General features: G+C 41.3%; 1 protein-coding gene across 2 annotated transcripts in view; it reads left to right on the forward strand.

Annotated features, from left to right (window-relative positions):
* The window catches only part of mst1rb (macrophage stimulating 1 receptor b), a 135,535-nt gene that overhangs the window by 104,018 nt on the left and 5,156 nt on the right, over positions 1-26,361 (forward strand). For both annotated transcript variants that reach the window (XR_007933921.1, XM_051921416.1), the window contains exons 13-20: positions 3,011-3,158; positions 5,077-5,175; positions 8,130-8,339; positions 14,906-14,986; positions 15,670-15,851; positions 16,235-16,344; positions 19,359-19,524; positions 22,996-23,132. Coding sequence is in view for 1 of the 2 variants with exons in the window: in XM_051921416.1 (XP_051777376.1) it covers positions 3,011-3,158; positions 5,077-5,175; positions 8,130-8,339; positions 14,906-14,986; positions 15,670-15,851; positions 16,235-16,344; positions 19,359-19,524; positions 22,996-23,132 (1,133 nt within the window). In the remaining variant the exon portion in view is untranslated. The remainder of the gene's footprint in view (positions 1-3,010; positions 3,159-5,076; positions 5,176-8,129; positions 8,340-14,905; positions 14,987-15,669; positions 15,852-16,234; positions 16,345-19,358; positions 19,525-22,995; positions 23,133-26,361) is intronic.

Raw genomic sequence — 26,361 nt, forward strand, 5'->3', positions numbered from 1 at the left:
AGGTGAACTTTAAAGGGGTCCGTGTGAAAGTCAAATTCCAGCCTTCTTTTTTTTTTCCCCACTGGATAACAGTAGCCAGGTTTCCATCCAAGGAGTTTTTGCGAAAAAATATTTAGCGCTTCAAATTTTTTTACCGATATAGCTGATGGAAATGCTAATTATCGATAAAATGTTGTACATGTCGACATAATATTTTTCCGTTTAACTTTAGCGCATAAATTCCATATCGATACTTCAGATGTCGCAAAAACTACATTGGAAACACTGTTTGTCGGAAAAAAGGGCTTTAGCGCAAATAAATGTGTCACATTTTCATCACGTGCAATCAAAACGAGAATGGCAGAGCGGTTCTCATGGTCTGATGAAGAGAGTTTTTTTTTGATTAAACGTCGTTATTTTGTATTAATTCAAATTTCAGTTTTAATTAAAAACCTTAAGGGAAGCAGGTTAATTCAGTTGTTACCGCACTGAGAAGGGATGTTGAAAGGTAGGCTCACCTGTACAGATCCGATGCTGCAAACACAGCTGCATCATGGGCACTTCCAGGAGTGCCAACGCAAATGTCTCGTATCATGCACCTGTCATCAACAAGGGCCTGGAGAACAATAGATGGCCACCCTTTGCGATTAATGTAATCGCGGTAGCCTTCCGTCGGGGGAAGAATAGGCACATGCGTGCCATCCAGCGCACCGTAAATCTGTGGCACAAGATGCACCAAGGAATTGCGGTATGCAATTTCATTGGCCTCCGCTACAGTCAGAAGTCTGATATAACGCCGCATTAAGTTTTCTTTAATAGCGGTGCACACAGCATATACACATCGATGGACGGTAGTTTTACTAACCCCGAAAGTTTCTCCAACTACTCTATACTCAGCGCAGGTTGCCAGCTTGTAAAGGGCGATGGCAATCCGCTTTTGGGTTGGAACCGGTGGTCGGTGGCAACCTGTGATGGCCGCAACATCAGGACTGATGAATCCACACAACATCTCAAACGTCGGCCGTGTCATTCTAAAATGTTGCAGCCAGAGAATTTCTGTTAAGTGTCTCTCCACCACCTCCTCCCAGAAGGTCTTATTCCGTCGTCTCTCCCATACCCGTGGGTTTCGTCGCACTGGGGTACTTTCTTCGAGCTCTAGGGCTATCAGACAAGCAACTGCTTCATTCTGCTGTCGTCTTCGGATATTATGTACAATTCCAATTATTTGTGAAACTGAAATAACAGTAAGCTGGCAAATTTCACAAAACTGTCTGAATAATCTCTCCATTTCTTTGTTTAGTGGAGGGGGTGTAACGTGGAACACAAAAGGTAGATAATTTGCGACAGAGTACACAAAATTATGTATGGAAACGGCTCAAGGGCAGATTGTTTTCGCGATACAACAAAAGTTATGCGACAGTTCGTTTTGGAGGGGGATGACGTCATCACGCACACCATTTTATCGATAAAAAGCCAGTTTGATGGAAACAGGCTGGAGACAGCAAATTCGCACATTTTTTTTACGTATATTCTGTTTGTCGATAACAAAACGTCGCAAAAAACTGGATGGAAACTTAGCTAGTAACACATGGCTATCTAGAATTTATGGTATAACCAAATGTCTTGTGGGCCGCTCCAATACCATCAACCTTCGCTGCAGCTACAGAACCGTCCAGCGAGCCATTGGACTTAAATCAGGGGTCATTTAGAGAGAATTCCAAGTCTTAAAAAAATTGGGAAATTCATTTAAATCCATTTTCTAAAGCATCTTAATGCAGTCTTAGGGAGCCAGACTGAGACCCAGTAGCATCAGGGGTACAGCGTGAGCGAAACCTGGAAGATCGTATCATTTCACAGCAGGACACACACTCATTGTCAATCATTCAGGGTGAATTGAGAGTTTCCTTGTCTAACTATTATGTGCATGCAAAACTTAAATGAAATTGGAAAAAGATCAAAATTATTCTGGAAAAGAGAGCCATTTATATCCAATTGCATTAGATAAACTTGACTGATCCCAAGGGTTAATTCGGATGTATACAGCTCCATAAAAAATAAGGATACAGACTCGCAGGACAGATAATGCAGCCAATCGTTCAATAAATAAATTTGGAAGCATTGAATTGCCTGAGAGTAGTGGGCAGAAAAGACCCCTAGAGGTGCTTCTTAGCACAACATGGTGGAATGAGCCTGTCGCTAAAACTGATCTAAGAGAGCGCCTCCTGGAGGGGATTTTTCATGATGGCATCCAATTTTGACACCATCCTCTTTTCTACAACAGCTTTCCAGTGTGTCCAGGGTTCGGCCTGTGATGGTGCAGGCTTTCCTGATAAGTTTGTTCAAGTATTGTGCTTCTTGGGGAAGCTAACTTGAGCTCAACAAGAAGACTGCAGCGTCAACCACCACACTGGCTACTATGGACTGCTGCATACATCAAAAGACCTGAGTTGTTCTGTGGATGTCTAGTCTGCTCTGGCCCTTCTTGCCCAGCGCCACTGTATGGTCAGACCTGTCCAGTTTGTTGTTAATGTGAACCCCCTGGTTCACATTGTTGCTCTGCACCACTTCTACTTATTCCCCCTGAATGGTGACTTGCCTCAGTAGCTCCACCACCAGCTCTTTACTCTTGCTGATGTTGAGTTGCAGGTTCTTGTCCCTTCACCATAAGACAGTGTCCTCCACAACTTTCCTGTACCCTGACTCATCTCCATTGTTAATGTAGCCTATGATGGACGAGTCATCTGAAAATGTAAACTTGCTGTTATAAGGCAGGAATTTGAATTAATGCTGTCTATCTCCAGAGACCTGAGTTCGAATTCCGGTCCAGGCATTGCCCGTATGGAATTTATACCTTCTTCCCTCATCTGTGTGGACTCTTCTCCAGATACTCATTCCAAAGAAGTGCAGATTTGGTCAATTAGTGACTTTTAATTGGTCCATTGGGAACGTGAGGCTGCTGAGATTGCCTGATTGTTGATTTGAAAACTACCAGACGTGTCCTTTAATAGCCATTTCGTGTTGTCTTTCTTAGATCTCTATCAATGGAGAAGAAACCGACTTGGGCAGAGTGTTCATTCAAAAGAATATCCATCCAGCAGTTTACATTTGCATTGCGATGGTGATCCTGGTTGTGTTTGCGCTACTGATCGCTTTGTGGTGGTACAAAAGGAAGAACAAAGGTAAAGTGTGTCATCTGTTTCAAAATACACACACGTACCAAGGATTTAAATGACACGTATTTTATAACAAAGGACTTGTAGGGCCCTCCAGAGTCCAAAGAATGGTCACTGATCATAAGAGACCACCCCCCAAACCTGTGCGTGTGATAATGTGTAATGCATGGTGCTTATTCAGTGTCTCCTGACTAATGTGTAGACTGGAACACGTGGAAGACCTGAGAGTAAGACTGTCATTGTACTGAATACGTAAGACAATAAACTTGAACAAAGACTTTCATCTCATATACACGTGAGATGTCGCATTAAACAGCACGTCCAGCAGCACAAAGCTGACACTGAATAAATGGAGTACAGTCGTGGCCAAAAGTTCTGAGCATGACCCAAGTGTTAGTTTTCACAAAGTTTGCTGCTTCAGTGTCTTTAGATCTTTTTGTCAGATGTTTCTATGGTAAACTGAAGTAGAATTACAAGAATTTCAGAAGGCTTTAATTGACAATGACATTACGTTTATGCGCAGAGTCCATATTTGCAGTGTTGGCCCTTCTTTCTTTTTCAAGACCCCTGCAATTCACCCTGGCAGGCTGTCAATCAACTTCTGGGCCCAATCCTGACTGATGGCAGACCATTCTTGCATCATCAATGCTTGGAGTTTGTCAGAATTGGTGGGTTTTCGTTTGTCCACCCGCCTCTTGAGGATTGACCACAAGTTCTCAATGGGGAGTTTCCTGGCCATGGACCCCAAATTCCGATGTTTTGTTCTCCAAGCCACTTAGTTCTCACTTTTGCCTTATGGCCCGGTGCTCCATCATGCTGGACAAGGCATTATGGGTCACCAAACTGTTCTTGGATGGTTGGGAGAAGTTGCTCTCGGAGGATGTTTTGGTCAACATTCTTTATTCATGGCTGTGTTCTTAGGCCAAATTGTGAGTGAGCCCACTGAGAAGCAACCCCACGTAACATGAATGGTCTCAGGATGCTTTACTGTTGGTGTGAAACAGGACTGATGGTAGCGCCGCTCACCTTTTCTTCTCTGGGCAATCTTTTTTCTGGATACCACCAAACAATTAGAATGGGGATTCAGAAAAAAATTACTTGACCTCAGCAGTCCGAAACCTAGACCTTTTGCAGAATATCAGTCTGTCCCTGATATTTTTCTTGGCTTCTTTGCTGTCCTTCTTGACACCCACCAGGCCATCCTCCAAAAGTCTTTATCTCACTCACACCTGCCTGCTGCCATTCCTGAACAAACTCTGCACTGGTGGTGCCCCCTGATCTCGAGCCATGTATAAAGAATGGGACCAAAACATCCTCCGACAGCAACTTCTCCCAACCATCCAAGAACAGTTTGGTGACCCACAATGCCTGTCCATCATGATGGAGCACTGGGCCATAAGGGAAAAGTGAGAACTAAGTGGCACTCACACCTGCCTGCTGCCATTCCTGGTGGTGCCCACAGGCTCCTGGTGTTTGCTGGACATTCTTGGGCGCCCTGAAGCCTTCTTCATAACAACTGAACCTCTCTATTCTAACTCAGTCAGCATGACAGAGTCATCTCCAGCCCTGTCGTCATCGACACTCTCACCCGTATTAAGAGGACCACTAAAGTGATGACATGCAGTGCAAATGGTTTTTTGGGATTAAGTTCATTTTCATGGCAAAGAGGAACTTTGCAATGAATTGCAATTCATCTGCTCACTCTTCAGAACATTCTGGACTCGATGCAAATTGCCATCCTAAAAACTGAGGCAGCAAACTTTGTGAAAATTGATATTTGTGTCCTTCTCAAAATATTTGGGCACGGCTGTGAAGACAAGTCTTTTGACTTTTATGGTAAAGCGGTGTACTAACCAGACTATGGAGTAATACATTTAAATGCAGGAAATGCTAAAGTTAGACTTTTCTCTTTTTAAACTTCTAGTTGACCTGGCCAAGCAGCGCTTGAGTCAATTCCATGAAGTCAATGCAAACCAGCCCACACCTAACGTGGTTATGATGCCCATTGGGGATTACAGGCTTGGTGAGTGGTCTTTATTCTAAACTCTGATACATTTTGCTTTTTCTGTGTATCTCATATTGCTGCCATTTTATGCCGTTCATTTCCATCCTGCTTGTAGCATTCCTCTTTTTCAGAAGTGCCAGGGAGTGATTTTAAAGGAGAAGCATGAAACGCAGAGTTTGTGTATCTTGTAGGACTTCAGAATAATGTGACATTACTCAATCCATGTCATTCTGAAATTTTCAGAAAGAACTTTTTACAAATATCACCTATAAAGTGGACATTTGTAGGCAGCCTTGAGCTAAGCGCTTGTACTTTAAACAAGTGAAGAACTCTTTGACAGGGTTTTCAATAATTTCAGGCACTTGCTTCAAATGTTAGTTAATTGTCCAGTCTAAAGGGGGCCAGCGCAAGGTCACGTGTGGGTGTACATGAGTGGGCACAGAGATGAAGTGGCACCTCGTCCATGGGTCATTCCTGTCTTTTTGCTCAGTGCTGGTTAAGAAGTGAGGTGATGATTAGTGAGCAGCAGTATGGTTTCATGCCAAGAAAGAGCACCATAGATGCAATGTTTGCTCTGAGGATGTTGATGGAGAAGTTTAGAGAAGGCCAGAAGGAGTTGTGGACCTGGAGAAAGCATATGACAGGGTGCCTCGAGAGGAGCTATGGTATTGTATGAGGAAGTCGGGAATGGCAGAGAAGTATGTAAGAGTTGTACAGGATATGAACGAGGAAAGTGTGACAGTGGTGAGGTCTGCGTTAGGAGTGACGGATGCGTTCAATGTGGAGGTGAAATTACATCAGGGATCGGCTCTGAGCCCTTTCTTATTTGCAATGGTGATGGACAGGTTGACAGACGAGATTAGACAGGAGTCCCCGTGGACTATGATGTTTGCTGATGACATTATGATCTGTAGCAATAGCAGGGAACAGGTTGAGGAGACCCTGGAGAGGTGGAGATATACTCTAGAGAGGAGAGGAATGAAGGTCAGTAGGACCAAGACAGAATACATGTGTGTAAATGAGAGGGAGGTCAGTGGAAATGTGAGGATTCTGGGAGTAGAGTTGGCGAAGGTGGATGAGTTTAAATACTTGGGATCAACAGTACAGAGTAACGGGAATTGTGGAAGAGAGGTGAAGAAGAGAATGCAGGCAGGGTGGAATGGGTGGAGAAGAGTGTCAGGAGTGATTTGTGACAGATGGGTATCAGCAAGAGTGAAAGGGAAGGTCTACAGGACGGTAGTGAGACCAGCTATGTTATATGGATTGGAGATGGTGGCACTGACCAGAGACAGAGCTGGAGGTGGCAGAGTTAAAGATGCTAAGATTTGCATTGGGTGTGACGAGGATAGATAGGATTAGAAATGAGGACATTAGAGGGTCAGCTCAAGTTGGACGGTTGGGAGACAATGTCAGGGAGGCGAGATTGCGTTGGTTTGGACATGTGCAGAGGAGAAAGGCTGGGTATATTGGGAGAAGGATGCTAAGGATAGAGCTGCCAGGAAGGCCTAAGAGAAGGTTTATGGATGTGGTGAGAGAAGACATGCAGATGATGGGTGTAACAGAGCAAGATGTAGAGGACAGAAAGATATGGAAGAAGATGATCTGCTGTGGCAACCCCTAATGGGAGCAGCCGAAAGAAGAAGAAGAAGAAACTGGTGGGATATCTTCCATCCACCATAATCCCACTTTAGATGAAATGGGTCATATGGAGATTTTTATTTATTCAGTAGCAAGATGGCCGATGCAAATTGTTTCAGTTAAACTGAACAATTCCAAAATGATTCCATAAAAAATGGAGATGTTCTTACTTGGCCAGTTGGTCATTTGTGATATTGGCGAGAGATGAGACTTGCTTCACCGAGCAGACCCATGTTTGTACAGGCCGATGTATCCAGAGTGCGACACAATCTAAAACTCATGCTAGATGGCTGAGCTATAATTCATACTGTAAACACTTAAAACAAACACCTAAATCCCATTTGGTACCTCCAGCTTGTGGTTGGTTCAAGCAGATTTTAATGCTCTTCCAGTTGTTCTTAGGCAAATATCTATTTTTTCATGACATCCATCCATTCTTCCATTTTTCTAAAGGCTTATCCAGAGTAGCATAACAGGAAATCTGAAGCCTAGCCTGGCAAGCGCAGGGTGCCATTACATGTGAATCAAAGTTATTCATTGCTCTGGCTTGCCAGTTTCTTGTCCTGTTTTTGCACTGATTTAGTCCGTCCATCCATCCATGTGTCCATCTCAATAATTTAATGATTTCTTTTAATATCTTAACCTGGAGAGATCTATTAATTTTTTCACATCTAAAATGTCTCGCTTAAAGGTTTTTCAATGCTGTAGCTGTCCTGGTGTCTATATAAGCACAGGGAACTCCAGTTTCTGTATTAACATCTCGCCTGAAGAAGGGGCCCGAGTTGCCTCGAAAGCCTGCATATTGTAATCTTTCTAGTTAGCCAATCAAAGGGGTCATCTTGCTTAACTTCTTACCACATCCATAATGGCTAACACGGTGCAACACCGTAGCACTCCAAACTCATCTGAAACTTTGTTGGACAGATATCTATCTTATCCAAAGATCTTGACTAGACATTGTTCTCCTCCCTTGCTAAATGACTCTTAGCCTGGAGAGGTCTATTTATTTTTTACATCTAAGATGTCTCACTTAAAGGTTTTCCAATGCTGTATCTGTCCTGGTGTTTATTTAAACACAGACAGCTCCAGTTTCTGTATTAACATCTCGCCTGAAGAAGGGGCCTGAGTTGCCTCGAAAGCTGGCATATTGTAATCTTTCTAGTTAGCCAATTACATGGGTCATTTTCCTTAACTTCTTACAATATGTTCATAAGTTATCTAACACAAGTTATTCAAAGTTTCTCCAAGTGTTTGACCAAAAATAAAATGATTTTATCGCTTTTCTTCATTCACCTGGTTTCACTCATTGGTGCGTTTTTCCTCCTTGACTTCAGAGGTTCCACGTACTCCGAACACAGGCTCAAGCAGTGCGTTTTTTTCAAGCACAAATGACCGCAGAAGTCGTGATGGGTCACTAGTACCTCTTCTCCCAAAAGAATATATCTCCATCAATAGCTTCCAGCCAGAGCTTCTGGAAGAGGTGAAGGATGTACTGATTTCAGCCGAAAAGCTCAAGGTGAATGAGGATCAGGTCATTGGAAAAGGTAAGCAGTAGGATGCTGATTTTCTATAATATACTAGCAAAATACCCACGCTTCGCAGCGGAGAAGTAGTGTGTTAAAGAGGGAATGAAAAAAAAAGGAAACATTTTAAAAATAACGTAACATGATTGTCAATGTAATTGTGTTGTCATTGTTATGAGTGTTGCTGTGTTTTATATATATAAAATACACACACACACATATAAACATATATATACATACACATATACACATATATATACATATCTACATATATATATATATATATATATATATATATATATACATATACACATCCACATATCAACATATATATATACACATATATACACACACACACGCTTTATGGGTGATGATTGTTTAAATCTTTTTATCTTTATTTTATTTTATTGTAGAATCAACTCCTATCTGCGCACAGCAGGGCAGCCGTGGGCGGATGCGTATGGTGTATTCACTCCATGTTATCGTGCATTGCGCTGTCAGTGTTATTTTGATAAAAGAATTTGAACAACATATAAGAAGCGTATAAATTATTAAACAGTAAAACATTAACATTTAAGAAGTAAAGTTACATGAAGTACTACTGCAGTGCCTTCGGGTATACCTCATTTTTTGTTTGCCCATTACATGCTTAAATGTATACATTTTTTGGTGCACCTACCCGAGAACACGCGACATATAACCGAGCGTGGGAGAAGCATGGATTTTAAACACGCATTGAGTTGATCTGCTGGTCTCCCTCGTGGAATAACTGGTAATGTTTGACTAAAATGTACAGCGAGTAAAACGACATTACCTCCTATTTTTTTTTTTACGATCTCTGAGATCTTGCTTTTTTCGGTTCAAGGCTTCATAAGCTCTTTTATGTTGTATGGTGTACTTATCCCAAACCATCATCTTTGAATGTTGCAAGAGTTTCGCCTTGTATGTAGATCGGGGTAATTACATTCATTGCATTCCTAGTCTGAATCACAATCTGATTGTATGGGTGGTTACCTGGCACTGTAGGGTTGCCACCCGTCCTTTAAAATACGGAATCGTGCCGCGTTTGAGAATGAAATTGCGCGTCCCGTTTTGAATCAATACTGGACGGGATTTATCCCGTATTTTTTTTATCATTTTTTTTTTTAAAGCAGCGTCTCATGCAAATCATGCCACACGCATTTTATGAAGATGCCTCCTTTCCTACTTTGGATTGGGTAATACTTGATGTCATCGTTAGTTTGATTGGTGTTTTTAACTGTCCAGTGAGGAGGGCGTGTCTTTTAAGTACAGTCTGCAAAGTGTTGGCACTGAGATGTGGCGTCAGCGCCATACTTGAAGCCCCTAACGTTGCGGTGAGCAAGTCGGCTAACATCCGCCATGTGCCATCTTTCAGTTGCGAGAAGCAGATCATAGAATGGTTGAAACTGTTGCCCCTAACGTTGCGCCACGGCGTGTGGTTAGTTTATACCTCGTGTCTTCTCATTAAACTTTTATCTCGCGAATATGTTATTGCAATCCGCAGCGGGAGCGTTTCTATAAACTTAATTTAAACTTACGTTTTACACCGTGCTTTGTTTCCCTTATGAACATGCTTGTATGCTTAACTCGCTCCGTTCTCAATTGTTTAATTAATTTTTTGCTCTTCGCTGTTTGCGGCTGTTCCTCCATTTCCCCCTACTTCGTTCTTTTATCTCGCGAATATGTTATTGCAATCCTTAACGGGAGCGTTTCAATAAACTGATTGAAAATAGTTTTGCATTTACCTTTTTAGTAAAAGGCGAGCTTTTAAGCCTGAGAAATCACCCCGTAAATGCACACGTTTAATTGGACATGTGTTAATATGTATGGTTACACAGTATTAAAAGACAGTGAACAACGTCAGTTACCTTTCTTCCCGCGTTTGATAAAAGGTGAGCTTTTAAGCCTGAGAAATCACCCCGTAAATGCACACGTTTAATTGCACATGTGTTAATATGTATGCTTACACAGTATTAAAAGACAGTGAAAAATTAACGTCATTTACCTTCGTTCCCGCGTGTGACTCGTGCTGTAAATGTCTTCCTTGTTTTTAGTTCACGTGATTACGTAGGAGGCGTGATGACGCGATACGTGACTCCGCCTCCTCCATTACAGTGTATGGACAAAAAATATGTTCCAGTTATGACCATTACGCTTTGAATTTCGAAATGAAACCTGCCTAACTTTTGTAAGTAAGCTGTAAGGAATGAGCCTGCCAAATTTCAGCCTTCCACCTACACGGGAAGTTGGAGAATTAGTGATGAGTGAGTCAGTGAGTGAGTGAGTCAGTCAGTGAGGGCTTTGCCTTTTATTATTATAGATAACATTGGGCTCATTCTAAATGTGCTTTTATATTGTCCACTCTATACATTAAAAAGTAAAACCAGGAAAGAATGACAAATTGTATTTTTGTTGTGGTTTAATATTTAACCTCCTATGACGTCTTTGGGTCAAATGTAACCTGTGTGATAAGAAGAGACATTATAAACTCAAAAAGATTTGGGGAATAACCCCGTATATTGTCCTCCGGACAAAGATGAAAAGAAAAACGGTCAAAAATAATTCTAAATGGATCACATCAGACAAATACAGTTTCGTTTTTATACAAAATGGCCGCCGGAAATTATATCATTGGGGTTGGCCGGAAGTGATGTCATCTGTGGAGGAGCCGGAAGTGACATCACTGTGCAGGAACCGGAAAGTAATGTCACAGAAGTTGCATGTTTTGTTGTGGAAGCCATTTTGTGAACCTGGAAATAAGGTAGGACTGTTCTTATTTTTCTTCTTTATTTCTGTTGGCAAAGAGAAGGAAATATCAGCGCACATAACCAACCCCTCACCTCGTGAAGTAACACTCACCTTTGGACTTCCTAATCGCACGTGTGTGACACCTGATTTTGTGTTTGAAATCTGTGAAAGCTGCCTAAATTGAATCTATTCATGGATGAAACTTTATGAAAATTTACTAAATTTCCCAAAATTAATAAAAAGTAAAATGAAAACAACCCAAAAGTTATACAGTTTTTAAAACACTTCATTTGGGTCAGTTTTGTCCCATTATTGACTTTAATTAATTTAGGGTAATTTGTTCACCACCGATTAAAAACATCCTAAATGGAATCAGCTCTGAAATGTGAAGACTTTTGGTAAAGGGGCCTCAAATGTCACACTTTTTTACACCTGCTACACATTTCAAACACTATCACGTTCTTTGGGTCTGTTTTGACCCATTATTGACTTTAATTAATTTAGGGTAATTTGTTCACAACTGATTTAAAAATATTCTAAATAGAATCATCTCTGAAATGTGAAGGCTTTTGGTAAAGGGGCCTCAAATGTCACACTTTTTTACACCTGCTACACATTTCAAACACTATCACGTTCTTTGGGTCTGTTTTGACCCATTATTGACTTTAATTAATTTAGGGTAATTTGTTCACCACCGATAAAAATGTCCTAAATGGAATCAGCTCTGAAATGTGAAGGCTTTTGTTAAAGGGGCCTCAAATGTCACTCGTTTACATCTTCTACACATTTCAAACACTATCACATCCTTTGGGTCACTTTTGACCTGCTATTGACTTTAGTGGATTTTACTCTCCATTTAAGGTGGCTTGTTTGTTTACAACCCATACAAACATCCTAAATGGCCTTTTTTTAGCTTATAAATCTGAAGAGTTTGAATTTTAGTAAAGTGTCCCAAGTTTACAAAAAATGTCATATTGTTGAACAGCTGCTCCACATTTTGGTCTTTTATGCACCATTGGCTTCATTCGATTTTACTCTTCATTTAGGGTGGTTTCTTTGTGCACAACTAGTGTTGAACGGAGAAATTTGCCAAAGTTTTTCTCTCTGTGAATATGAGGGGTTTGCTGGTGACCTTTATCGTGTAGTATTTTCCAGGAAATTTACTGTGCTTCCCGGCTTAGATGAACATTTTTGTTTTCCTTGGTTATTTAGACAATTCTATACTGATAAACACAGAAATGTCTACCCCTAAAGTAGCTGCTCCTTTCAAAGTTATTTAGAGTCTTTTGTCCTGGTGTCTGCTCTTCTCATCATTAATTGTCAGAATTTGGATACAATTAAAGAAAATGACAAAGTAAAGGAGGCATTTGGAGATGTAGAAAAAAAACAAATGTTCCATGGATAAAATAAATGAAGGTGTTATTCAATTCCAAGGACAGATGGCAGCTAGAAGGAATAGAGAATAGTGTTTCTAAAAACATTTGTTTGCCCACTTTGGATTCAACCTTCTTTTAGCAACCTCCCGACATAAAGCCATTAGGATCACATTCAGACTGTCACACCACGGACACCCGCAGTTCACTCTTGTTTCGTCTTTAAAATGGCTTGGGTTGGTCCAGAGCAGCACTTTATCCACAATCTCTGAGATGTAGGAATTGAACATCTCACCTTAATAGTCCTCTGCAATAACTTCATGAAAAAGTGTGACAAGAAAACTGAATATTCTTCAGTCTGATTGTGGCTCAGGTTCTTGTAGAGTCAATCCAGGCAAGTCCACCAGAGTGCGGTCAAGTTAAGCGAGTCACTGGGGGCTTTGGGGAATACCATTGTTCTCATGTTGTATGATTGATTGTGTTAAATTTGTAGGAGCATCACAAATTCAAACTCCATTTCTTAATGATGATGATGATAATAATAATAATCATCATTTTTGTTTATATAGCACCTTTCCCTGATGTGGTGGTAGACAGACACACCCATCCAGGGTTGATCTCTACCTTACACCTGATGGCCTCAAAATCCATACTTCAAATAAAACACGCAAGAAAATAGATGGAGTATTATAGTTGTCTCTCAGATATTTTGAATTGTTTATTTTTACTGCTAGCTTCTACCTACAGTACATGAAATACGTACAGTCATATGAAAAAGTTTGGGAACCCCTCTTAATTCTTTGGATTTTTGTTTATCATTGGCTGAGGTTTCAAAGTAGCAACTTCCTTTTAATATATGACATGCCTTACGGAAACAGTAGTATTTCAGCAGTGACATTAAGTTTATTGGATTAACAGAAAATGTGCAATATGCATCATAACAAAATTAGACAGGTGCAGAAATTTGGACACCTCAACTGAGATATGACATCAATACTTAGTTGAGCCTCCTTCTGCTAATATCACAGCCTCTAGACGCTGTCCTCCTATAGCCTTTGATGAGTGTCTGGATTCTGGATGGAAGTATTGCTGACCATTCTTCATACAAAATCTCTCCAGTTCAGTTCAATTTGATGGACAGCCTGCTTCAAATCATCCCATAGATTTTCCATGATATTCAAGTCAGGGGACTGTGACGGCCATTCCAGAACATTGCACTTCTCCCTCTGACTTTGTAGATTTCCAACTGTGTTTTGGGTCATTGTCTTGTTGGAATATCCAACCCCTGTGTAACTTCAACTTTGTGATTGATGCTTGAACATTATCCTGAAGAATTTGTTGATATTGGGTTGAATTCATCTGACCCTCGACTTTAACAAGGACCCCAGTCCCTGAACTAGCCACACAGCCCCACAGCATGATGGAACCTCCACCAAATTTGACAGTAGGTAGCAGGTGTTTTTGTTTGAATGCGGTGTTCTTCTTCCGCCATAAACAAATAACTCCATTTTTGTCTCATCAGTCCAAAGCACTTTGTTCCAAAATGAATCTGGCTTGTCTAAATATAACAAACGACTGTTTGTGGCGTGAGTGCAGAAAGGGGTCCTTTCTCATCACCCTGCCACACAGATGAATTGTAGAACGATGTAGAGATACACCATCTGCAGCAAGATGTTCTTGCAGGTCTTTAGAGGTGATCTGTGGGTTGTCTGTCACCATTCTCACAATCCTGCTCATATGCCGCTCCTGTATTTTTCTTGCCTGCCAGACCTGCTGGGTTTAACAGCAACTGTGCCTGTGGCCTTCCATTTCCTGATTCCATTCCTTACAGTTGAAACTGACAGTTTAAACCTCTGAGATGGCTTTTTGTAGCCTTCCCCTAAACCAGGAGACTCAACAATCTTTGTTTTCAGATCTTTGAGAGTTGCTTTGAGGATCCCATGCTGTCACTCTTCAGAGGAGAGTCAAAGGGAAGCACAACTTGTAATTGACCACCTTAAATGCCTTTATATCTCATGATATAACCCTAACCTCTCTGTGAAGTTCAAGGCTTAACGAGCTAATCCCACCAATTTGGTGTTGCAAGTAATCAGCATTGAGCAGTGACAGGCATTCAAATCAGCACAATGACAAGGGGACCCACATTTTTGCACAGCCAGTTTTTCACATTTGATTTAATTTCATACAACTAAATACTGCGTCACTAAAAATTTTTGTTCGGAAAACACCGCAGTGCTCAGATGTTCCTAGGAAATGAAAGACATACCACTGTTATCTTTTTTCTTGAAAGGAGAGTCAATTATTATGCTGGCTGAGAGGGGTTCCCAAACTTTTTCATATGACTAATGGCTAAATAAAAAAATGGGATATTTAGGCAAAGTGAACACTCTTAATTATTTTTATATGACAGTATAAAAGCTACCACAATGTTTTGTGTTTTTTCAGGCCACTTTGGAATAGTTTACCATGGATTTTACACTGACCCCAATGGAAAGGAAATTCATTGTGCTGTGAAGTCATTAAACAGTGAGTGATTCTTTGTTGTTATTATAAGTATTCTACGTGATATTACTAAAGTTTAGCAGAAATGAATTCCTCCAAAAGTGGTGTGGTGTGGTGGCTCCGAGGCTAAGGATCTGCGCTGGTATCCTGAAGGTTGCCGGTTCGAATCCCCGTCACTGCCAAAAGAGATCCTACTCTGCTGGGCCCTTGAGCAAGACCCTTAACCTGAAATTGCTCCAGGGGCGCTGTACAATGGCTGACCCTGCGCTCTGACCCCAAGGGGTATGCGAAAACTAACAAATTTCTAATACGAGAAATCGTATAAGACGAAATAAAGAACAAAAAAAAAAATGTACTGTAATGACGCCAACAAGTTGCATCAGCCTGGGGATGTGTCACCACCAAAAGATGGTGTATCACAAACATTTTTAGTAATGAAGTGCTTTGGATTTGTCATTCCAACAGATGGCACATAGCAAGCATTAACTGCTTTTATGAACCTCATATCAAATGACATATAACAGAGACAGATGTATTGCCTGGTACACTGCAAACAGTGCTTTTTATAGCTATTTCTTATATCTCATTAGACTATCTATTAAAATGCATGTATGAATATATTAGAAAAAATGTTGAAAACTGATTAAAGATGCATCAAGTGTGCAGTCTTGCGTGTACCCTGAAGCTGTGTATTCTCACCCCTTTAGGGATCACGGATGTGGAGGAGGCCGAGCAGTTCCTCAGGGAAGGCATTATCATGAAAGAATTTCATCACGTCAATGTCCTCTCTTTGTTGGGAGTGTGTCTACCAAATGAAGGGCTCCCCCTGGTAGTTCTTCCTTACATGAAGCATGGAGATTTACGTCACTTCATCCGATCAGAAAAAAGGGTAAGCCTAAACATAAATGTATAAAAACTAATAAACAGTCTTTTGTAATTGTAGTCTGTGATTTTTTCCTAATGCAATACATAACTAATTCAAGACTTTCCGATATAACCGTCTATTACAGATTTTCAGTACTTTTTTAAGATGGAGTGGTAATTTGCTTATCTTGAACACTTACAGCTCCCCTTCGTGCTCTAATGTCTTGTACTCACAACTCCTCCCTGCCCTTCTGGTGCTTTTGCTTTTTGATAGGAAACTTTGAATCTCACATCGTCACTGTCACAGATTAAAGACGGGTACAAGTTAAAGATTGTTCAAGGCTATACCACTGACCGCTGCACTGTTTTTAATATGACATATCAACCATTATGTTTTGTTCTGCACAGAATCCTACAGTTAAAGACTTAATTGGCTTTGGGCTGCAAGTTGCCAGAGGAATGGAGTACTTGGCACAAAAGAAGTTTGTACACAGAGACCTCGCTGCAAGAAACTGCATGTGAGTGACCTCCAGAATGACACTCCATACCTTACAAGAGGGGGCTGTATTTGTGCCAGGAGCTCATGTTACTTCATAATGGTTGTATTTACACAGATCTGTCAGTTTTTAGTGAATGAATCAGGCCCTCAGGCTTGGGTCGTCTTCAAATGGCAGGTCTTAGACTTTACGGCTTGTGCCTTTCATTCATCAAAGTCAACACAATATATCTGCCTAGCTCTGTTATTTGTATTTTTACTCAAATGTATACTTACAAAATTAAAGATAGTTCTTTGATGTTTGCAAACTATCACATAATGTTTGTAATAAACCATCCAAGGTTTCATTTTTAGTATCATTATTGTCAAAAATCCCAGAGTTTACTTGAGCTTTCCATAAGGTTGTGAAAAAATGTATTTGTTAGATTTATTAGAGACCCGTGATTGATTGATAGACAGATAGATGTGAAAGGCACTATATAACAGATAGTGTGGCGAATGTGGCCGGAGCCCTTGCCCGACCGGGACACCTCAGGGAGCATATCCAGAGCATTACCCCCCTGAAGCACTAGGTGGCAGGGCTGCATGGGAGTTGGAATTTGATACAGCCCTGTTGGGATCCGTGGGCGCCACCAGGGGGTACTGCAGCTGCTGCTGCTGCTGAGGCCTTCTTGGCACCACTTCTGCCACACCCGGAAGTGCTGCCGGAAATGCATCAACAAGCACCTGGTGCACTTCTGGGTGCCCTAAAAAAGGAGACAGTCACTGGCTGTCAATGGCCAGAGTCAGGAGGAGTGGAGGCGGAAGGACTAGCAGCAAAGAAGGGACTGTAAAAGTCCAGGCGCCCCCTGGCAGTGGCCATGGATCCCAGCAGGGTTGAGCTTCCATGTTCACCACCTGTGGCCCTGCTGGAAACCAAGGGGGCTGCCCTCTGTCAGTCCGGGGGGAGAAAGGGTCTTGAAAATACTCACCCCACCCGGTCCTTCAATACTCAGGGCATCCCGGCCGGTTAAGGGCTCCAGCCACCCGCCACAATAGATCGATATGAAAGGCACTATATAATAGATAGACAGATACCGTATATACTCGTGTATAAGTTCTCCTGTGGATAACTCGGGGCTTGATTTTACCATATAATTTCTGGTATTTTATGTCGTATAAGTTAAATGCAGAAAACTCACGCTATTGGTCCAAGAGATTACGATATACTAATGCCCACCTGAGAGAGTAACCACGGCACAAATGACCTTTTTATTTCTATGTATTGTGCCTACGTGACCACACGGTAATACCTTCCGAAGCGACATTTGCACTGTTTAGTGTATTTTGTATCTCACACCTTTATCGAAAGAGCACCCTTTATCTACGATGTTCGATTAGAAGAAAATATGAAGCTGGTTTTAAATTAAACATCAGTGAAGTGGTGAAAGAAATTGGTAACTGCGCTGCTGCAACAAAATTCTATGTGTCTGAGAAACTGGGGCGAGATTAGAGGAGGCAAGAAGATGTGGAAAAAAAATTTAAGTGTTGCATTTTTGAACAGGAATATAAGTCGGAGTCTGATTTTATGATGGGTTTCATGACCCGACTTATACATGAGTATATACGGTAGATAGATAGATACTGTAGATAGAGATGAAAGGCACTATGTAATGGACTAATATATACTGTATAAAGTGCACTGTATAATAGAAGGATATGAAAGGGACTGTTTAATGGACTGATGTATATAAAGTGCACTTTACGATAGGCAGATAGTATAGACACTATATAAAGATAAACATGAAAAATGACCGAACAAATAGACAGATAGAAATGAAAGCTACTCTATAAGATAGATTCATAGAAATCAAAGATGCTATAAAAGGTGATCCACAGTAGCAGAACAGACCGCTGCAGCTGGTTTTCCAGTAAGGATTGCTCTACACAGTCAGTTCCTAGGGTGAAAGGACCATTTCAAGTAGGGATGCACCGATACCACTTTTTTGGAAAACGAGTACAAGTACTTGCATTTCAGTACTCGCCGATACCGAGTACTTAATAAAAACATGATTTAAATTTACAGGTAACAGCTTTAGTCATATAATTTAACAAAAAAAACAAGAAACTCTCGTCTATCCACTGGGAGGTTAGGCTAATTAGCGACACGGGGCTAACACTGCTTGTCCAAATATCCGTGGTGAAACTAAACGCAGAGGAGGCTTGCAGTAGGCTGTGGATATGTTTTTTCACGGAGTCGTGTAGTTTAGGCAGCTCCGTGTCAGTCATGTAGCAGCGGCTTGGGACATCATATCTGGGCTCCAGAACATGGAGGAGACGCAGGAATCCCACATTTTCTACCTCCGAGAGTGGCTGGTCACTCAATGCAATGTACTCGATAGTTGTCTGTGTTATTTTCACAGCACGTGGATTGTCTCTGGACATTTTCTCTCGTCTTGCAAGAGTTTGCTGCATCGTGGGTTGTGTTGGTTTAGAAGCGTGGGTAAACTCTTTGTACTCGTTGTCGTGTTGGGATTTTAGGTGCTTGATTAAATTAATTGTGTTAAATGCGCTACCTTTTGAGCCTCCTCTGGACAATTTCGCTGAGCACAATTTGCAGTCCGCCTTTGTTTTGTCGTCTTCATTCACTTTGAAATAGTTCCACACGGCTGACATGTCTCGCCTCGCCTTCTCCCCGCTCTGAGCTGCAGCCGGGGCCTGGGGGCGGGCACTCGGCGCCTGTGATTAACCCTTTACACGCCGCTCAAACATAGACATTTCTCAGACCGTGGTATCGGTCCCCGGTATCGGGGGACTTTTAACGAGTACGAGTACTTTAGAAAATGTGGTATCGGTGCATCCCTAATTTCAAGTATTAGAAAAATGCTTCTACAGTAGTAGATTAGGAGCACATGCAGATCTTTGAGGTAGGTTAATAGGTCATGAAAGCATTACATGCAGACATAATATAAATCTGACCTTTTCTGCATTAATAAATGGACTGATTTGTATCTGTGTATTTAGAAATTGTGTTCTGCACATGTATTGACTTGACAGGTTGGATGAGTCCTACACCGTCAAGGTGGCCGATTTTGGGATGGCCAGGGATGTATTTGATAAAGAGTATTACAGCATCCAGAATCACCGAAAGGTCAAGTTACCAGTTAAGTGGATGGCACTCGAAAGTCTACAGACACAGAAATTTACAACAAAGTCAGACGTGGTAAGAAAAATAGTAGCAATATTTTTGTTGCTTATCATGTTTTCATTAATCTTTATTGCTAACACTTCATAAAGATTCTAAAACTGCTTAATACAACAGTAATAAAAGTAGATGATATTTTATTGTGTGCAAAGTAACATATCACACTCAGTTGTACTGGATGGGGTTTGTTTCTCCCGGCTTTATGGGATCTCTTTTTGAACTAATAACCGTTTTGCAAACTGATCAAATCATCCTCTTGTCATGTTGTTGCTGCATGAACAGAGATGTCACTTTCTAGGCCTGTTTGATTCGGTGGAGCAACCAAAAATACAGCCTCACAGCTCCAGCACTCTTAAAAACGACGGTGCCCGAGTGGTTCTTTAGAGCGATGCCATAGGGGAACCATCTTTGGTTCTCAGAAGACCCATCCACATGAAAGTTCCTGAAAGAACCTTTATTTATTTCGATTTCTTAACAGGTTTGTGAAATACCAATGGGTGATGAATTTAGCAAGGTCTCTCGCTGCATATGGCCACACAGTTTTTTCTTAGTCTGTTAGTGTCCTGCTAGGTAGCCTAACGTTCATTCAAGTTTTCAGTTTTTCACACCACATATTGGGAAGTTATTTTAAAGCACAAAGAACCAACTTCATATGCGAAGAACCCTTCCCAGTATGAAACGGTGCTTTGCCAAGCAATGGCTCTATGAGAAATCATCCATCCATCCATTATCCAACCTGCTATATCTTAACTACAGGGTCACGGGGGGTCTGCTGGAGACAATCCCAGCCAACACAGGGCGCAAGGCAGGAAACAAACCTCGGCAGGGTGCCAGCCCACCACAATCTATGAGGAGCTGCCATTACAGAACCAGTGCTTTTGGTGACTGATGAATCTGTGTACAGTTTTCCCATTATTCCCATGTCTTCTTGGATTTTCAGTTGACTTTTCCTGTTTCCTCTGACAACACAAAGACACCCAGCAGATTAACTGGACGGATGTTCCTGGTGATAGGCTGTTTCCTGCCATTCACCCCGTGACTCTGGCATCGGCTCCAGCTCTCCACATTTCCACACTGAATTAAGTGAATTCACAAAATTGATAGATTTGATATTCTAAAAAGAAAGCAAAGATGTGTCTTTTTTTTTTTGTGAGACATTTGAATTCCACCTGCCTTGCGTCAGTGATGGAAATTCCCACCGCAGACAATGGCACATTGTAGATCTCAAGGTGGATGGTCGTCTTCTGAGTCAGCAGGTCCCGAGTTTGTTCTTATTTATTTATTTTTTTAGAACATACACTCCAATGTTTCCTTAAGGCAATTATAGGTATTTTTTTTTTCCTAGGATACAGCTAAAAAACACTATGATTTCAGTCATGAGCTTTATTTTTAAACAAACTAAGGTGTGTTGTGAGTCAAGATTCTGAGGTGCAGATTACAGAATGACAGCCGGCATTGCCAAATTCTTCTCAAATTCTGACATTTCATTTATAGAAAGTGACTCATTTCATTATTTTGCTCTTTGTGGCTCCCATTTAATCACAACACATATCTGTCCTCCCATTGCTTCTTCTTCTTCTTTTGGCTGCTTCCATTAGGGATTGCCACAGCGGATCATCTTGTTCCATATCTTTTTGTCTTCTGCATCTTGTTCTGTTACACCAGGGGTGTCCGACTCTGGGCCTGGAGGGCCGATCATTCTCACCCTTTTCCTAATCAGTGACCAGTTTTCACTGCTAATTAACTCCTTTTCCCTTCATTTTAATAGCCCTGCTTTTAAGGATCCAGTCCTCTGAATGGATTCTTTTCTTCATTAAATGGCAGCCAAACAGAAATGAGATGTGAAACGAGCCAACAGATGACCAGCTACATTGGGGCTTCAAACTCCGACCAATTTCATTCCAACCAGTTTCTTGGTGTTAATTAAGCCTATTATTTAATTCCATGAATTTCCAAAACTGTTCATTTTTCTGTTCTTTCTAAGAACATCGTCAAAATGTTTTGGTGACCTGAGAGATCAACCTTACTGAGACCTCCGCCTTTCTTTATTTTCAGATATTGCATGATGGGCTCAGGTGAGCTGGTTATGTGGCGGCTCATTTTGTGCCTCACTATTGTTTGGCTGCTAATTAAGGAACTTGAAACAACTAAGTGGACTGAGTCACTTTAATTCAAATTAAGGGAAAAGAAGTTAATTAGCAGCAAAAACTGGTCACTAATTAAAAAGATGGTTGGAATGAAAACCTGCAGCCACTGCGGCCCTCCAGGACCGGAGTTTGACTTTCGTGTGTTACACCAACCACCTGCATGCCCTTTCTCTTAGGAACTTCCTCTGTTCCTCTTGCCTGGCAGCTCTATCCTTAGTTTCCATCCATTATCCAACCTGCTATATCCTAACTACAGCGTCACGGGGGGGTCTGCTGGAGCCAATCCCAGCCAACACAGGGCACAAGGCAGGAAACAAACCCCGGGCAGGGCGCCAGCCCACCGCAGGGCACACACACCCACACACCAAGCACACACGAGGGACAATTTAGAATCGCCAATGCACCTAACCTGCATGTCTTTGGACTGTGGGAGGAAACCCACGCAGCCACGGGGAGAACATGCAAACTCCACGCAGGGAGGACCCGGGAAGCAAACCCAGGTCTCTTAACTGCGAGGCAGCAGTGCTACCACTGCGCCACCGTGCTGCCTATCCTTACCACCCTTCTCCCAATATACCCATCATTTCATCTATCTATCTATCTATCCATCCATTCATTATTTACTTGACCATCTCAGTATTTTTCCTAAACCAGTTCCTATATTTCAGTGTACATTTTGTTGTTCACTTGACCTTTATCTGGTTTCCTGGTGTGCCTGAACAGGTTTCTGACATTTATTAAGCCTTTATGCTATTTCTTTAAGATGAATGCTATGTTAGCCTAAAATTATTCTTCCACACTACATGAGAATGTCTTTGTATGAACTGATAGCCCATCCAATGCTCGTCCCAGGGTAACCTCTGGGTGGAGTTCTTGTTGTGTCAATGCTAGTTATTCAGTGGGTTCAATGACTTTTCTCTCACATCCTCAATGTTATCTTCTCCAATTGGCAATTCCGTATCGGCTCTCAGTAAGTCCGATTGTGGGTTTGTGTGGGAAGTGGTGCACCATCTTGGATAGACTCTAATCCTTATAACCCTGAGCTGAATAAAAAGGTTTGTTACAACGGACGTTCAGAACATTTCCACACTTTTTTTTTTTAACTATTTATTAAGGATTTCAAAAACAAATGACATCACTTTTCTATATAGTCGCCTTCATTTGTGATGCAATTTTCCCAGCGTCATATCGACTTTTTAATGCTCAATTACTACTCCTCCCGCCTTCACCGTTTCCAACAAAAATATAAAAGTGCGTAAACCTTTCAAATGTCCCTCATATATCTCATGTGCTATAGATGATGCCTTGCAATCTAAATTGAATTGTTTTTTTCTCTTTTTAGTGGTCATATGGTGTGCTGCTTTGGGAGCTCCTCACAAGGGGAACGAGTCCCTACCCTGAAGTCGATCCCTACGACATCACCCGCTACCTCTTAAAAGGCAGAAGGCTTCCCCAGCCACAGTACTGTCCTGATCCTCTGTAAGTATTTGCTAGACTAAAATTCATCAAACTAGGGGGCTTCGCCCCCTGCTCGCTTTGCTCGCCAACCCCCGTGTTTGGTTTTCCGGATACACACTTTTAAGATTTTTTTTTTTCTTTGAATTGTTGCTATTTCATTAGTTTCACTTTTATTTCAGAATTTCTGTAAAAACAATATTTGTAACGTTGCGAGTCCCAATATGCTGAATCTTTTGAATGAGGTCAGGATAAGTTTCTCTGTTTGGAATTTCAGCACAGACAAAACGATCGACATCATCAGCAGTTAATAATTTTTTTTTTTACAAAGTAACAAAGTAAGTAGAGTTCTGCATTGGACTCCGGTCTGTAAAGTCGTGTTATTTTCCTCTCATAGTTCCAAAAGTACATGGGGTTACCAAGGTGATACCCCAGCTTTTGTCTAGGTTTTTGTACAAGGGCTAGACAGAACGTTTTTGACTCCTGGGGTAAATGTAGCTTTTTAAATAAGCAGACAGATAAATATATATACATGAACAAAGTAACCAATAAATGCATGTGCGGTAAACTCCGCTTTAGAAATTCTCAAGATTCTTTATTTGTCACATGTATAGTTATACAGGACAACACGCAGTGAGATGCATGTTGATCCACTTATCAAAAACTGTGCAAAGTTAGAAGAATATCAGTTAGATTAACAAAAAGTCATAGATCGAAAGGTAACAGTATAGTAGAACATAATAAATAAGTACAATTATGTGAATAAAGTAGAATTAAGTGTTATGGTGCAATAGTGTAGTAATTATTGTGCAAAACCAAAGTTAGACTGGTGCATAGTTAAATGAGGCAGTTTGTTTGTTTGCGCTACTGCAGTCTTTACTTTCTTTTTTTATATTTTCTAATTTTCCTACTTTCATATCCTTTAACTTTCTCCACATGTGTATAGCGCCAACTTTTGTGGGTTTTTTTTTTTTTTTTTTTTGAGCCTTTCTAATTTCACTGGTTTCATAGTCTCTAACCTGCTCTGAAAGCGCCAACGTTTATAAACGTCTTTATGAAGTTCTACTTTGTCATTTTACTCATTGTCTTTTAATTCTGAGCCGTACAGTATAATACATACAGTAGAACAGAATAAATCCTCAATACAGTGTAAAAATAAAAATTCTAGAAGTACGGAGTAGAATTTCACATTAGATGATATCACATAATATGATTTGGATTTGTTTCAAGTCCTGGAGACCTCATTCGTCAAGCTACCTCCCCCATTTTGCCATTCCACAGCTGAAATAGCGCTAATCCGATGAAAGGACCCCTCATTCCCACGTCCCCATTCATCAGGGATGACTTTACCTTAGGCAGGCAATCTACAATTTAAAGAGATTATTTTCTTGTGATTTGTTATATATGCATTATTTTCACTTTTACTTTAAAAACTTTTGTAAAAACAATACTTGTTTCTTTATTTCCTGCCCCGCGCATGGTTACATCTCTTTCTTCCCAGACGTATAATGCTGCTCGTGTTGTGAAGGGTGCTGTGGCTGAACGTACGCTAAGGATATGCCTTTGGATCATTTGCTGCCTTTTTGCTGCTTGCTAGCTGCCTCTTCTGCCTGTCGCATGTCGTTGTTTTAAGATCTCGGAGCACACGATGCTTGCCTGCCAAAAGCAATCCAACAACTGCTAGATTAGAGGTCTTTTGACTTGTTTTAAATGATGGCTTACTGCCTGGTCTCGCGTGACTTTGTAAAAGCAATACCTGTCTTTTATTTCTGGCCCCGGGCGTGTTTGAATTCTTTCTTGCAGGATGTATAACGCTGCTCGTGTTCAGGGGGGGTCGCTGCTGTTGCGCTGCCCTTCGATCTTTTTAAAGCCTGTACAGCCACTGTCCTTTTTGCTACGGCCCTGGGACAATCTCTTGGCACCAAGTCTCATGTTTACGGTCCCCGTGAGACGTACCGTGGCAAGTCTCCTAAATGTCTTTCGAGATTATCACGTATCGTAGCCTTGCATTTGCTTTCCATTCCAGGATTTCCTTTTATATATAGAGAGAAAATAACATCACCTGATGTTAAGCTGTACATGCTCAGTCATTGGTCATAGCCATGAGTAAGAGTTTCCCGGTAGTCTGTACATGTGACAGTAATGACCTCATAAACCCATAAAAGCTAGTAAATGTATCGGTGAGGCTTGTAATCTTTGTTGGTTATTCTGTCAAGACTCTTTATATAATTTCCATGGGGTCTTTGAGTCAAAATATTGGGTACTGTGCTCAGTCTGGTTTGGTATGCTAGCCACCGAAGTGAAGGGGGGTTAGCTGTTAGGAAATGGTCAACGGCCGTCTTAGGGCTCATTTATACTTCACGTTCAGAACGAAGACATGCACGCATCATGGCTGACACGCGTTCCCAGCTTTCATTTGATGCGTCCTCTGAGCAGGTCCTCAGAAATTAACGCGACGCGTGTGGGGGGTGCAGTGTGCTAAAAGTCGGAATGTGACGTCAGAGTCTCTGGTTGCTATCTACATTTGACAGAAAGCCGCTCTGAGGATCCTACCGGATCGATGTGTGCGCTTCAATGTTTGATGAATGGTTCGATGTGGTGAAGCAAAATGCCGACATACAGATGCATTCGTGGTGCTTTTATATTCAAGCGTCGGATATTCCCGATAGTAATGACACGATACGTTTTAAAAGTCTCACATACCGTCTTCTGTGCCGTCTTTTTTTTCTGGGGCTTATTCCTGACCTGACAGCAATCGCCACACAGAACACATTAAATGTAGGATATTCCAACTCTCTACACATTTGGAATCCTTAGATTTATACTTGATATCACTTACATGATGAAATGCATTAAAGTGTGTATGTTACATTTTACAAATAAATCGTTAATTTCGTTTAAATAAGGAATACTGTTAATGATTACACACATGGGGGTGACACTGTGGCGGCGCGGTAGTGCTGCTGTCTCTCAGGGTGTCACGTCGCTGGTGTTCCCTGCCTGGAGTCTGCATGTTTTCTTGGTGGGTTTCCACTGTAGCAGTTGAGGCTTTTATCGACCTCTTGAACCCTCAGGTACCATGCCAAACACCAGGTAAAAGTTCAAGACTTATTTTTATAATAATACAGTGCACAAAGCACCCTCTACTCCACACTACTCATATAATCAATAAACACTCTACAAATACCAATCCTCCTCTCCCAGACACTTCGCCACCCTTCCTCCCAGCTCTGCTCAATGTTGGGGCTTTCCC

This window comes from Erpetoichthys calabaricus, chromosome 18 (genome assembly GCF_900747795.2).
Source record: "Erpetoichthys calabaricus chromosome 18, fErpCal1.3, whole genome shotgun sequence".
Taxonomy (NCBI): domain Eukaryota; kingdom Metazoa; phylum Chordata; class Cladistia; order Polypteriformes; family Polypteridae; genus Erpetoichthys; species Erpetoichthys calabaricus.